Source organism: Rhinolophus sinicus, chromosome 16, assembly GCF_057876585.1.
Source record: "Rhinolophus sinicus isolate RSI-liver-muscle chromosome 16, RSI-T2T, whole genome shotgun sequence".
NCBI lineage: Eukaryota > Metazoa > Chordata > Mammalia > Chiroptera > Rhinolophidae > Rhinolophus > Rhinolophus sinicus.
In genome coordinates, this window is record NC_142516.1 from 29,486,348 (window position 1) to 29,499,630 (window position 13,283).

Genomic DNA, 13,283 nt, shown 5'->3' on the forward strand with positions numbered 1-13,283 from the left:
GCTATTCCATCCTCATGCTGGTATCCAGGGGAGGGGACACAGACTCACTAAACGTTATGCCAAAGGGACACTGGAGGCCATCTGATTGCTCCCAGCCACACACCTACCCACTGTACAGATGAGACTACTGAAGGCAAGGAACACACCCAAGGTTGCACACAAAGTTAGTGGCTTGGGAGGGTGAGACCCTGAGTCATTTGACTTCTAGCCTCGTGCCTCTCTGAGAGCCTCGTGATGCAGTGTTATCATCTAGACACTCTTGTGCCCGACAGCCCGGCTTCAAAGTCTATTCCCACCATTTCCTAGTTTGTGGTCACTACATCCCAGGGGAGTTTTTAGAGACTGAAAAGCACTAAACAGTGCCTGCCACATAGTTCACTGAATGTTAGCCATTGTGATTGGTACTAGAGAGGGAAGGCAGTGTCGTGCCCATTTTATTGCTGGGGAAGTTGAGGCTGAGACTTGCCCAGGTACCAGAGCCAGGACTCAAACCAGTGCTTTTCTGACGAAGGTAGGCAGCCTCCTGGAAAACCGGAGAATGTACCAAACAAAGGTGATTTGACCATTAATAATATATCATACACTCCAGATTCATTTCGTGTATGTGTGTGTAGTCTGCTAGGGCAGTGGGGACAGCCCAGGTTTCCTAAGGATGAATTCAGGGGGAAATTTTCAAAATGAGACCTGAAAGCCCCTTGCAAAGAAGCGAGGTGTTTGCCAGAGCATATAACTCACGGGGCTAGCCAACCCTGCAGTAATGTTTCGGGAAAGCTGTTTATGTTAATTGTAGTTTGGGATTTGGGTGGCAAGACTGTTTCAGTTCTGGGGTTTTGCTCTCCTATTGGGCAGCTGCAGGCCCAGACTGGCCCCTGTTGGAAGGAAGTCAGCCCTCCTCCCCCGAGAAGGAAGGGCCCTCCTGTCTGTGGTCAGAGGCATTGTACTTGCTGGATTCCAGGCTGTCAGTCTCACAGCAGAGCTCCCAGAGCCCCCAGGACGCTTAGCCTGCAGATTGTTTTGTTAGGTTTCTCCTGCAATTAATTTGGAAATTACCCAGCTGCCCATAGCTTCTCCCAGGTGTTCTGTAACCTACGGCCTACTCCTGCAGCTTTTGCTTTGGTGGGGCCAAGGCCGGCGGAAGCTAGGAGGGCTGGGGTGGGCGACAGAAGGCACCATCCCACAATGGTACACTTTGTCCTAAGCCACCGCCAGTCCCCTTCAGTGTTGGCACCAACCATCCTACTTTGTAGGATCTGAAGCAGCCCAATCCACACACTTCAGAACATTATCTTTAAGGCCCACATGCCCTATGGAGATGAGTCAGGGGCTTGTGGAGGATCCACGGTACTCAGAGGCCCAAAGAGAGAGGATTTCCCTGGAGCTCCAGGTAACACGTACACATAACTCTCCCGATTCTACGATCCCAGGAGGAAATAACCTCAGACTTCAGATTCATTTTGCTGAGTATGTTGTGACACCTGGGTTGAGTTCCTCCCATGCAAATGTCACACATGACCTTGAGCTTGTCCTCGCTTCTTGGACCTCAGTTTCCCCATCTGAAAAAAATGCAGCTGAGACCTGTTTCCCAGGGCACTTGTGAGGAGGTTAACTCTAAGAGGTTAGCTCACTGTGCAGCCATAGAAAGTTACCTTCCCAGGTCTCTGGTTTCTCCTTCTATGAAACGAGGGGTGGGACTAGATAACCTTTTAGCTGCCAATTCATTTACGAGAATCACAAAGGAAATCTCAAAGGAAATAAACCAGGAATCCCTTTTGGTCCTGCCCTATAAGGGTCACCTTCTATACCAGTTAGGAGGCATTTGGCTGCAAGTAACAGAAAGCCCAAGGAAAAGAGGCTTAAACTTAGGGGATATTCGTTTTCTCTAACAATAGGTGCCCACAGGTATAATGAACGAATCATTGCGGGGTTGGTACTTTCAGCAGCTCAGTAATGGCATCAGGCACCCAGGTTCCTCCCACCGTTCTGCTCTGCCATCCTCAGCAGGTTGGTTTGTTCTCCTAGGCTGGCACCCTCTGGTCCAACATGGCCGCCACACTTCCAGGAGTCACAGGCAAACAACATCCAGAGGAAGAAAAAGGCTGTTTCTCTTCCCCTCTTTGTAAGAACAAAGAAATGCTTCCCAGAAGCCACCAGTCAACTTTTCTGGATATCTCACTGCCCTGAAAAGCATCCTGCGCCCATTTTTAAATAATCACTGGCAAGAGTGATGGAATCATCACCACATTTACCTTCGACAAGTTTAGATTGAGCCAAGGGGTACACCAAGGGGTGAGGGTTCCCCCCAAAATACAGGGCTAACTGAAACCTGGATAAAATCAGGGCCTTGTGAGCAGAGGAGGGAAGATGGGGGCGTAGACAACTACCATGTCTGGCCACCTTCTTCTTGAATATGCCAGAAAGAGGATGTATTGTTTCATTTCTGTCCAGAGTTGCCCACTGGATGGTTGGCCTCAGCATGTTCCATCTGTCACTCTCAGCTCTACTATCAAGACCCCTGTTCCCAAGCCCCATGATAGGACACCGTTCTTTCTCTTGAGCATCAGTGAAAAATGTGAACAGACCTCCCACTTCACACAAGGTTGACTAGATGTAGGAGGCTCTGATGAAAATTTAGGGTAAAAGGAAAGTGTTACATCGTAGGGGGAAACTTCAATGACTCAAATATACTTTTCTCATCATGTAAGAAACCCTCCACAGGGCAGCCCACAGACATGCCATGTTCCTAATCTCACTCCCTGGCCCTGAGGTCTGGACCTCTGTGAGAGTGACATGACCCTCTGATGTTTGCGCTGAATCACACACTGGCTGCTGTGCAGGGAACGACTGACTGAGGGGAGCAGTGGAGGGAGCAGGGAGCCCTGCTGGGAGGCTGGTGCTGTGATCCAGGAGAGAGAGGATGGAGCCTCCTACTGGGTTGGTGGCCTTGGAGGTGCAAGATGGGATTAGTTGGTTCCTGGAGAGGTAATAGAGCAAATTCATGATGACAGGAAGACATAGGGATGTCTGGGGAATAGCAAGTGGTAAGTTGGGTAGAACCAAGGGGTGTAGTGAGGGCAGCTACGGGAGATGAGGCTGGGCACAGGGTTGGCATAGGATCATGGAGGGTCCCGAGTACCAGGGAGGAGTTTGGAGTTTCTACTGCAGACAGCAGGGAGTCTGTTCCCCAAGGCTGGCAGTCAGCTTCAGGATGTAGCAGTGGGGCAAAATGGAGGGAGGAGGCAGGAACACCCTTGGGGAGACCCTGGCTGGCTGCTGGGGACAGAGAGCAGAGGCAAGAGTTGGGCTCTATGAGGCTGTGGTTTTTACACTTTAGCTCTGGTTGCTGAGTGCCTCCATGCCTGAAAAACCATGGCTGGGGTCTGCTCTGCCCACACTCCTGGGAGAAGCAGTTCGAGGTCCTCAGATAGTGAGAGAAGCTGGGGCTCTACACCAAAGCTGAGATCCACCCTGACTCTGGCTACCCAATCCCTTCCTCACCCTGGGAGGGGCTGACTTTGATCCCTGACTACGTGATTTTGCACCTGGTTAACCCTTCTGGGCTGAGCTGGAAATCTGAGCCTCAGCTCTCAGGAGAGAGGTTGTGGGGCTAGCGGAAGGGCCTGGGGAGCTCCATAGGAAGCAGTCGTCCTTTCCTGGGAGTGGGGAGGGGCACTCCAAGAGTGCTGCAAAGGCTGGCTTTGGCCTCAGACAGGAAGAGAAGATGCTGGAGAGAGAGTGGGGACAGGGAGAGACCAGGCAGCAAACTCATTAAGGACCGCCTATCCTCACTCCACCCTGCCTGTCTACCCAGTTTTTTCTTTAGTTCACTGCTCAGTTTGGGCTGAGAAGCACCAGTCCACACTGCCTTTCCCTCTAGGTTGTTCTAAGCTATTAATTAAACAAGTCACAGGCTCAGTTTGCCCATCTATACAGAGGAGGCCCTAACAGGGAAGTCCCCCAAACTGCACTCCACCCCCACCTCCACCTTCACTCTGCTACAGGTGACTACTTCCATTTCCACATTGCTTTCTATTAAGATGATAATCAAATGCAACCTCTCTTGGGGGTGGCATAGGTTCTATTCCGGCATGGACACTTACAACTATGAGATCTTGGCTAAGTCATGTGTCCCTTCGTTAGCTCTAGAGAAGCCCTACACACATTCACAGTTGTCCCATTTATTCCTAGTATTGAGAACTCATGAGCACTGAGATGAGAGTCCTGGTTCTCCCAGTGAGTTGCTATGTGATCCTGGAAAGAATGCTTCCCCAGTCTGGGCTCCGGCACCATTCTTCATGGTACATGCCCTCTGTTGGAACTGCTTTTCATCAGGGACATTTCCCCCCAGTTACCTTGTCATGCCAACCCCCACCCAGGAGTCAGCACTTCTCAGCAACAGAATGAGCACAGAAACCAAGTTCTCCAGAAAGGTGTGTGCAGGGGAGGATTCATTAGGGTGCCCAGGATCTTGAGCTGTCCAAGGGGCCCTTAAAATGCTCTAGTAGAGGATCCCTCAGTCCAGACGGACTCAGAGATGGGGCCCCTTCCAGCTGGCTATTTTGTCTTGAGAAGAGAATTTTATTTTTTTTCTAAATCCCCAACTACCCCAGACTTGGGGCTGGAGCTGAGGGATCAGAGGCCAAGTTTATTCCATGCTTGGGCAAATGACCGCCGCTTAGGAAAGATACAGAGATCAGAACCCAAGGTCCCCAAAGTGCCTCAGCTAGGAGTCAGGAAGCTGGGTTCCTGCCCTGGCTCTAACTGGCACCCCAGCTTTCAAGATGCTTTCAGATACACTCTCATTGAATGTTATTGTCACAGACACTGTAAGGCTGGGGACATCTCAGTGTGAGATGCACACTGCAGACTAGGATTGCAAGACTCAGAAGGTACACCTTGCTCTTAGCCCTCTCTCACCTCTGCAGTCAGAGCCGTAAGGTAGCAGTGTATCGCTGTTTGGTGTCCTTGGGCAGAAACAGGAAGCTCCTGGAAGTTGTTCTGGGGTCTCTGATCTCAACAACATACTACATTTTCCCCTAAAATTCTGCCTCTTTACCCAAAGCATATGAGTCAGCTGAGGGTCTTGCTGAAATGCAGGTTCTGGTCCAGTAGGTTGGAGATGGGGCCTGAGATTCTGCATTTCTAGCCAGAAATGCAGGGATGCCCATGGACCTGGTTGATGGCCCACACTGAGTTGCAAGGCCTGGGGGGCGGGGGGGCTTCAGTCTCTTGTGTAAAACAGCTGGGAGGGTGTCTCTCCTGGTCCTTGGAGAAGTGCATCCTGGATTCAAATGACCTGGAAGAGTAATAGAATGTGAACGTGAAAGGGAACCTGCCACCTCGTTTTGTAGATGGTGAAACTGAGGCCTACCCAGTGCGGGAAGATCGCACAGCATTTCAGTGACGAAGTTCAGACTCAGGCCTTCTAATAGGAAAAACAAAAACAAAAACCAGAAAAAGTAATCACTGAAGTGTTGGCTGTGCTTTCTCTGGGCGAACTACGGGTTCCTTTGACTTTTTTTCTTTCTAACGTGTATGTTTTTAATAATGAACATATGCCAATTTCGTAATAAGAAGAAAATTAATTTTAATGAAAGAAAATTCTCACAAGGTTCTTAGTAAATGAGATTATGTTTATGAATGTACTGGGTAAACTAACTACATACAGCAGCTTCATTTCACCGGTTTGGTTCAAATCGCCGGAATTCATTTCAACAAAGTTACCCTTACTCTTCCGGGCACAGAATAACCGAGATTAAGAGGAGCGCCAACGTCTTCATCACCACCCACCACCCAGCAGCTTCCTGCTCCCCGTCGCCTCTGCTGTCGGGACAAGAATCTTTCCCCTTCAATTGGGGAAGAAGGTGCCCTAATCCGTTTCGTAGTAAATGACTTCAGGCCAATTGTGCTTTTGTTGCTGGTTTCCTAAGCTTAATTGCAAGCAAGGTTAATTTGAACGAAAATAAATGTTACAGCTCTGGGGCGAATTCTAACGAGCCTTGGGCAATTAGGGAAGAACGCATCTCATTATCCACAGCCCGGGGGGCGCCTGCACACGACGCTGGGGTGCAGGGCCCAGAGAGGGGCAAACGATTTTCCTGGTTTCATAATAGGAAGAAAAAAATACAGAGAAACCCACCTCCCGTCTCTGAGGCCCCAGATGGGGAACGGGGAGGTCCTGTGCCGCGGTTTGGGGATTCTTGGAGTTGGAATGTTCTCAAGATCTTAGTCACGCCGACTGGAGGGTCTGTCCCAGACGTCGGCCGTGGCTGAAGCCGGAGCCGCGCTCGCCCGCCTGCGCAAGGTCCGTTCTGGCCAGGCCAAGGTGGCAAGAGCTTTGGGTGTCGCTGGCCTGAGGGAGGCCAAGGGCTGACGCCCTGGCTTCAACACCTTGGTCCCAACCCTCGCGGCTCTCCTAGTCTCTCTCCGCTCCCCCTGTACACACCAAGCCCCCTCTTTGCCGTGTCCTCTCGCTCCCGGCACAGACCTCCGCTTTTGGCATAATCTCACCTGTCGTCCTCGTGCACAGGGAGCGTGAGGAACGAAGACGCATATACTTTCCCACCCTATCTTTCTTCTTCCTGGGGCTTTATCGAGATACTTCAGAAGGCTTCGGAATAAGGCGGTGCTTTTTTATTTCAAAGCCTTTCCTCCTTCCTGTGCCCAGAGCTTTACAGTTTACAAAGTGTTTTTCACCTCTCTTGTCTTTTCACTCCAGGAGGTCTCTGTGAGGTAGGGGGTCACACATTCCCATTCACAAATGGGGACACTAGCGGAGGTGAATGGCATTATCAAAGCACTGGACTTGGTAATTTAAAAAAACTGAAGTGTACACTGCTGTACCGACCAGACACATATATCATCCTCCAGCCCAAATCCCCTGGCTGGGCTCTTGCCAGCCAAGGACAAACCCATGGGTGGAGGGCTCTCAATTTCCGGCTACTGCCAACTAGTCAAAGGGATGGTGGCTTCTGCCTCGAAAAGCCATACTGTGTAACTGTGCATGGAGATCCTTTGAATTTCATACCTGTACCGATCCATATGGAGATGACACCGAATACCTAGACTTTTCCAAGGTCACCAAGCTGGGATTCGAATTTGAACCCCCTGGCAGCAGGGTCAGTGCCCCAGCTGTCTTCTGCCTCCAGTGGTCATTTACCAAAGTCAGGAAGGACCGGCATCTAGACTTGTACTGTCCAATACAGCCACACACGGCTATGTGTGTGGTATGTGGCTAGTCCAAATTTAGATGAGCTGTAAGTGTAAAATACACTTCAGATTTGGGAGACTTAGTAGGAAAAAAGTAAAGTATCTCAATTTTTATATTGATTATATGTTGAAATAATAGTTTGGATATATATTGGGTTAAACACAATGTATTATTAGTCTCACTTTCCTTTTTATTTTAATGTGGCTACTAGAAAAACTTAATTAACATGTAGCTTGTATTACATTTCTATTGGACAGCTGATTTAGACAAATACCCGCCTGGACTGAATCACATTCACATGTCTGTGAACTGGACAGCACAATCCCCAAAATTAAAAATTAAAAATACCAATGGTTTTTAGTCTTCTTTCTCACACACCCCCAACCCTTCCCTAGCAAGTTAACTATGCAGAAAGAGGTTGGGTTTCTTTTGCCAGAACACAATCAGTCAAAGATATTTATTAAAAACAGTTCACCTGAACACTCAGGTTTATCTGAAAGCGGCACACTGAGACTCCGAAATATTTAATGCTGGAAATTTTCACTTCAGAATCAAAACTTACAAGATTTCTAAAGAGAAAGGTGGGAAAGTGGTTGGATTTTCTGATTTTGGTCAACTTTCTGCTTAAAACAAACGGATACAAAACAGTTAAAAATCCAGTTTCTTTTTAAAGCTTACTTCACTGACTACTCCAATTTATTTTTCACTTTCCTTTTTGCATGGGGAGGCTGCTGAGGTAGGAAGAGCCAGCCGGATAAACTGAACGCTGTCATCAATGGACTCCCCTGAGTCCTGTCATCTCTTTAAACCCAGTGGTGAAGAGCGGATAATGGACAAATGTGTTTCTACCTACCTCATTGGCAACTACATTTAGGACCCAGTTGAAACAGCTGCCAAGTGATGAGCACATCATGCTCAAAAGATTCAAGAAATTGTAATAGAATCGGTGCCTGGAGCTAACGCAGAGGCTTCAGATTAGAAGCTTGCCATGAGCTCTGTCCCGGTTCCCTGGAATAGAGTTAGGCCCTGGATGGCCCACGGATTCTGCCAAATATACAGGGCAGCATCCACGAAGATGGGGCCCTTAAAGAACATATGGGGACGGGGGTTCTAATCCTGCAGCCCTCTTGTACAACAGATGCGGAATCTAGGATTATGGGTGATAGGACTGGGTCACACTATGGAGCTGATTCACAGTCCAGACTCAGAGCCGGGTCTGCATTCTCAGAGGCAGGGAAAACAGCCCCAGGTCAAGAGAAGCAGAGATTTCTCCCATCAAAAAACAAAAGAAAACAACAAGAAACTACTTCTTTTGCAAACTTGTCTTCCTCACCTTAAGAAAGAAGGCGCTATTGGAGCCTTTTATTGTAGTAACTTAGTCAAAGGCACAGGAAGGCTGAACCGTGTAAAAAAGGACCCAGTTTCATGCAGTTCCGTGAAGAGTGAAGTCATGTGATTCCCCACAATTCGGATCCTCCTTTATCGCCTAGGACCCTCTCAGGTAGAATGTCAGAAACGCATGTTCTTTGGAGCTTCCCCTCGTTGAGGGTCCTTTGCCCCAATCCGTGGGCAGCAGCAGCCTCACCCCATTTCCTCCCATGTACAAAGCGAACCGGGTGTGTGTACCCGGTGAAACAGGAGGCTGCGCCTCTCCTGCCCGCTCATGGTCCCTTCTATGTGGCTTTCAAGTCAGTCCTCTCTCCAGTTCTGTCTTCAGGTCTCAGGGATACTATGTTCGTGTAAACAGGCGAGGCATGTATGAATTTTCGACCATATGCTCGGCTCACATGGCAGACACGAACCGATCCACCGCGCCAGGATAAGCGGCCGCATGGCGAGCATGGTAGGCACCTGCAGTGCCCCCTCCGAGCTGCCCACCAGGATTGTAGCAAGGCCCCAGGGCTCCGAACTGGCCTGGCGACGTGCGCCCATAGAAGTCCACGGCCGTCTCCACACCGCCGCCGCTGCCACCCGTGGGGGGCGAGGCAGGCCCAGCCAAGCGGCCCGCCGCCGCGAAGAGGGCGCTGCTGGCCCCTTGAGGGTATGCGCCGTCGGGGCCCGCGTAGGCAGCCGCATAGGCGGAAGGGTTGGCAGGTCGGGCCCCCGCGCATCCGGCGGGCTGGTAGCCGGTGGTAGTGGCAGAGACGCCGGCCGAAGCAAACGCGCAGGAACCCGCGGGCCCCGACGGGGCAGGGCCTAGTTCCGGGGTGAGCGGTCGCTCAGGCAGCAGGCCAAAGACCCGACACGGGCCTGGCGACGCAGCGGGGTAGTAGACCGGGGGCGGCGCGGCGAGCGACGGCGGAGCATAGCCTGCATAGACGGCGCCCGGGTAAGGCGGGCGCGCAGAGGGCACCGTGCCCGGGAAGATGGCGGCAGCGGCGGCGGCGGCGGCGGCAGCAGCAGCGGCGGCGGCGTCGTGCATGTAGGCCGGGTAAGTGGAAAGGTCCGAGCGCTTGAAGCGCTTGCGGCGGCGCAGGAAGCTTCCGCTCTCGAACATGTCCTCGGCATTGGGATCGAGCGCCCAGTAGTTGCCCTTGCCCGGGCGGCCGGCCTCCCGCGGGATCTTGAGGAAGCAGTCGTTGAGTGTGAGGTTGTGGCGGATGCTGTTCTGCCACTTTTTGGGGTTGTCGCGGTAGAAGGGGAAACGCTCGGTGATGAACTTGTAGATGCCGCCTAGCGTGAGGCGGCGCTCTGGCGCGTGCGCGATGGCCATGGCGATGAGCGCAATGTAGCTGTAGGGCGGCTTCCCGCGCTGCAGGGGGCGCTTCCTCCGCCGACCGCCCGCGCCGCGGCCCGCAGCCTCCGCGGGGACCCCGGCCCCTACCTCACCTCGCTCCTCCTTCACTGCGGCCAGTGCCTCTGGCTGCGGTGGCGGCGGCGGCGGCCCGCTCTCGGCCGTCATGGTGCAGCCGACCCGCGTCCCCGCCGCCCGCTGCTGTCGAGGATCCGGGGCGAGTCCGAGAGCTGCGGGGCCTGGCACACAGAATCACGGGAACGGACGCTGGGCCCCTCTGCGGAGAGCTCGGGGGATCCTCGCGGGCTGGCACCAGGAGCACAGCTTCCCCGGCGGGAGCGCGCTGCAGACTTGGCGCCCGTCGTTTCCGGGCTGGCTCACTGGAAACAGAGGCTAAGGAGTGTCCCGCCCACCGACGGCTCTGCTCGTGTTCTGGAGCTCGAGGCCAGGCGCGGGCAGTGGCGTTGGGACCGGGACTAAGCCCCGTCGTGTGCTGAAGGGTCCTCTGCGCGCTGGTGCCAGGCGGTCAAGGGATCCGGAAGAGGTCCTGGGACTGAGGCACCTGCAGCTGGTCTGGGCTTTACGCTGATCTGAGTATAACCGTCGAAGTCGTGCGTGCAGAGGAGGTTGCGGGCCCGAAGGCCAGAAGAGAGAGCAGTTATTGACGACGTGGGCACTCTGGAGGGGCCGCCTAAGTTGCGCCCCCGCGGCCCTGGCTGCGGATGGCACGGAGGGCAAGGAGGCGAGACGCCGGCCGCTAGGTCGCAGCGCGGGCCAGGCGGGGCGGCCGGCGACTCCCTCTCTGCAGCGTTGGCTTCCACCACCGAGACCGCTGGCGAGGCGCTCCCCTGCACATACCCGGACCGGCTCCTCCCTCCGCCCGCTTCTCCTCCTTAAAGGCGCCAGCAAGCTTGGGGCGGCGCCGGTTCCCCGCCCGCCCCCCAACTGCCCGCCCCCTGGGCCCCAACGCACCTCCCCAGGTAGGAGCAGCTGTGGCGGCGGGCGGGAGTCCCACAACGTCAGAGCGGGGAGGGTGCTTGGAGATCCCCCGGGCCGGCCTCCTCTGCGCACCGACGGGGAGACTGAGGCCGGGAGAGGCCAGGGACTGTGTCTCAGGAGACTTTGGCGCCCGAACCCAGCGCTTCCGGACTTTCCCAACCTCTGTAGAGGGCTGGACCCCGCAGGCGAAAGGAAGCGCTTGCTTCACTTTTTGTCCGGAGAAGGTGAGACCTGGCCGATGGAACGCTTGGTGCTTGTGGGGTGGGGGACAGGGAGGGGAAAAGACTTGCCAGGTGACTGGTTCCCAAGGTGATTTGCAAACCCCAGTCAAGGCTGGCCTGCCCATTCCCCATCCAGTCCCGCATCTTTCAGACGAGGATTCCTTGGTCCGATAGGGAAGCTGACTTGCCGCAGCGAGACTTCGCCGCATAGCGGAGCCTTACACCTGAGTCTGTTTAGACTGCGCTTCCTGGCTTGGTGCTGGAGACAGCCACTTTCCCTCTTTGGGTCCGGTTCCTCGACTGTACGGAGAGTTTGCATCTCTAGAGTCCTACAGTTGACGATATTTAGGGAAAGGCCGCCCCCAGCTGCAATCATCGGTCTTTGGATGACTTGGGACCCCTCCCTCTTTGTATGTTTGATGGAGAGGGGTGCACAGCTTAAAGAGGACGAAGGCTAGGCTTCGGCCCACTCGTGGTCACCTCCTCCTCCTGTTTGCCCGGGTCAGGGAGGCTCCAAGTGGCTCCCAAGATCCCAGGTACAGCCGAACTGCCTCTTCCCGCAGCAGGTAGTGAGGGCTGCGAGAGATGATGGCAGAGCGGGGGTGGGGGTGGGGGGTGCTTCGAGTGGGCGCGTCTCCCGGGGAAGGGGCGGGCAGACGGGACCCGTTTGCTTCGCGGGTGTCCGGTTTCTGAGTTTGTTTCCTACCAGGCCCCCGAAGGCGGGAAACCCGAGACTGCCTGCGGCGACAGCCCCGCCGGCCTGGGTTCGCTTTGTGGCCTTTCACGGGGGGACCTTCCGCGTCGCAGGACCTCAGTTTTCTGTTCTGTGAATTGGGGGCGGGAGGGCATGTGCGGATCTCGGAGGCCCCTTTCTACCTTTAGGATTCCAGGCCTTGGTACGGACTGCGGAAGCTCCAGCCGGGACACAGCTTTCTGCGGGGCTGCTGGTGCAGGGCGGGATGGAGCGGAAAGAGCCGCGGGAACGCGGGCCCTACGGCCTTGGGGGATTTTAGTCGCGTCCTTCTTGGCGATGAGCTGGGGGCAGGCTCAGCTCCGTCAAGCATTGGGCAATTGCCTTCGGAAAAAAGAGGCAAAGAGCTCAGATCCTCGATCCGCCGACCCGGGTGTGGAAGCGATTGAACGGTTTGTCTGAAGACCTTCCTCAGCGGATGCGTGCTACAACGAATGGAGCAGGGCTTTGCACTCGCCCAACAAAACTTCCAGTGTCCTTTCAAAGTAACGAAGATGCGAAAATCCAGGTTACATCTAGTTATGTTTCTCCAAAGGGGAACAAAAAGTTGAAAAGATTTTTTGTTTTAGCCAGATGATATCATAGCAATCTTTTGATACTTGATTTTGTGGTTCTCTGTGTTTCCAAGATACTAAGTTAAGAGTTCCAAATTTTAAATTTTGGACCACGTATCCTAACGTGATTCCATAAATCAAAGAATGTGATTCTGTAATTCTAAGATTCCATGATCAGAAGTATAAATTCTTTAACTGTGACAAATTCCTGTTACTTTAAGCTTCTGGTCAAAGTATAAAAGCGTATTCCTCACTTTTTAAGATGCTGGGACTAAGATTTTTGTGCCTGAAAATATGATGCCACTACTGGGAGCTGCAGCTTCTCAAGTTTTTAGAAATTTTTGCAGCTCTAAGATATACAGAGGGTGCCAAAAACTGTATACAAATTTTAAGAAAGGAAAAAAACTGTATTAAAATTGTAATAATGTATACCAATAACAAAAGATGAGTACAAATCATGTGTATACATTTTTTGGCACCCCTGGTATATTACTTAATTTGAATATCTGTCTAGAATGTCTGATTGGAATATTTGGGCCCTATAAATCCACAACTCTCTTCTTCCTTAATCCCCAAATCTTAGTATTGAATCTACCATTCTGTAACTGAAATAATCGAATTCTAACAAGTCTTATAATATTCATGACCCGTGACTTTGATGGGTCATGACTGATTCAGTTCCATGACTTTATGATTCTCTACTTTTAAACTCCAGTGACTATGGTTAGAAGCCTCCATCTCTCAGAATTTCTTAATCCTCAATGTTTCTTGTCTGTGGACCCATTCTTTTGGAATTCTGGTTCCTCTTCCTCAATCT

The 13,283-nt window shown here is 52.6% G+C and overlaps 1 protein-coding gene across 1 annotated transcript; it reads right to left on the reverse strand.

Moving 5' to 3' along the window:
• Positions 1 to 7,367: 7,367 nt before the first annotated feature.
• On the reverse strand, positions 7,368 to 10,787 carry FOXE1 (forkhead box E1). Its single transcript, XM_088792726.1, has one exon. It carries the CDS (start codon positions 10,107 to 10,109, stop codon positions 8,991 to 8,993), a length of 1,119 nt encoding a protein of 372 aa, XP_088648852.1. The 5' UTR covers positions 10,110 to 10,787; the 3' UTR covers positions 7,368 to 8,990.
• Between the last annotated feature and the right edge of the window lie 2,496 nt (positions 10,788 to 13,283).

Coding starts and splice junctions, on each gene's coding strand:
- FOXE1 (XM_088792726.1), bottom strand. CDS start 10,109: ATGACGGCCGAGAGCGGGCCGCCGCCGCCGCCACCGCAGCCAGAGGCA.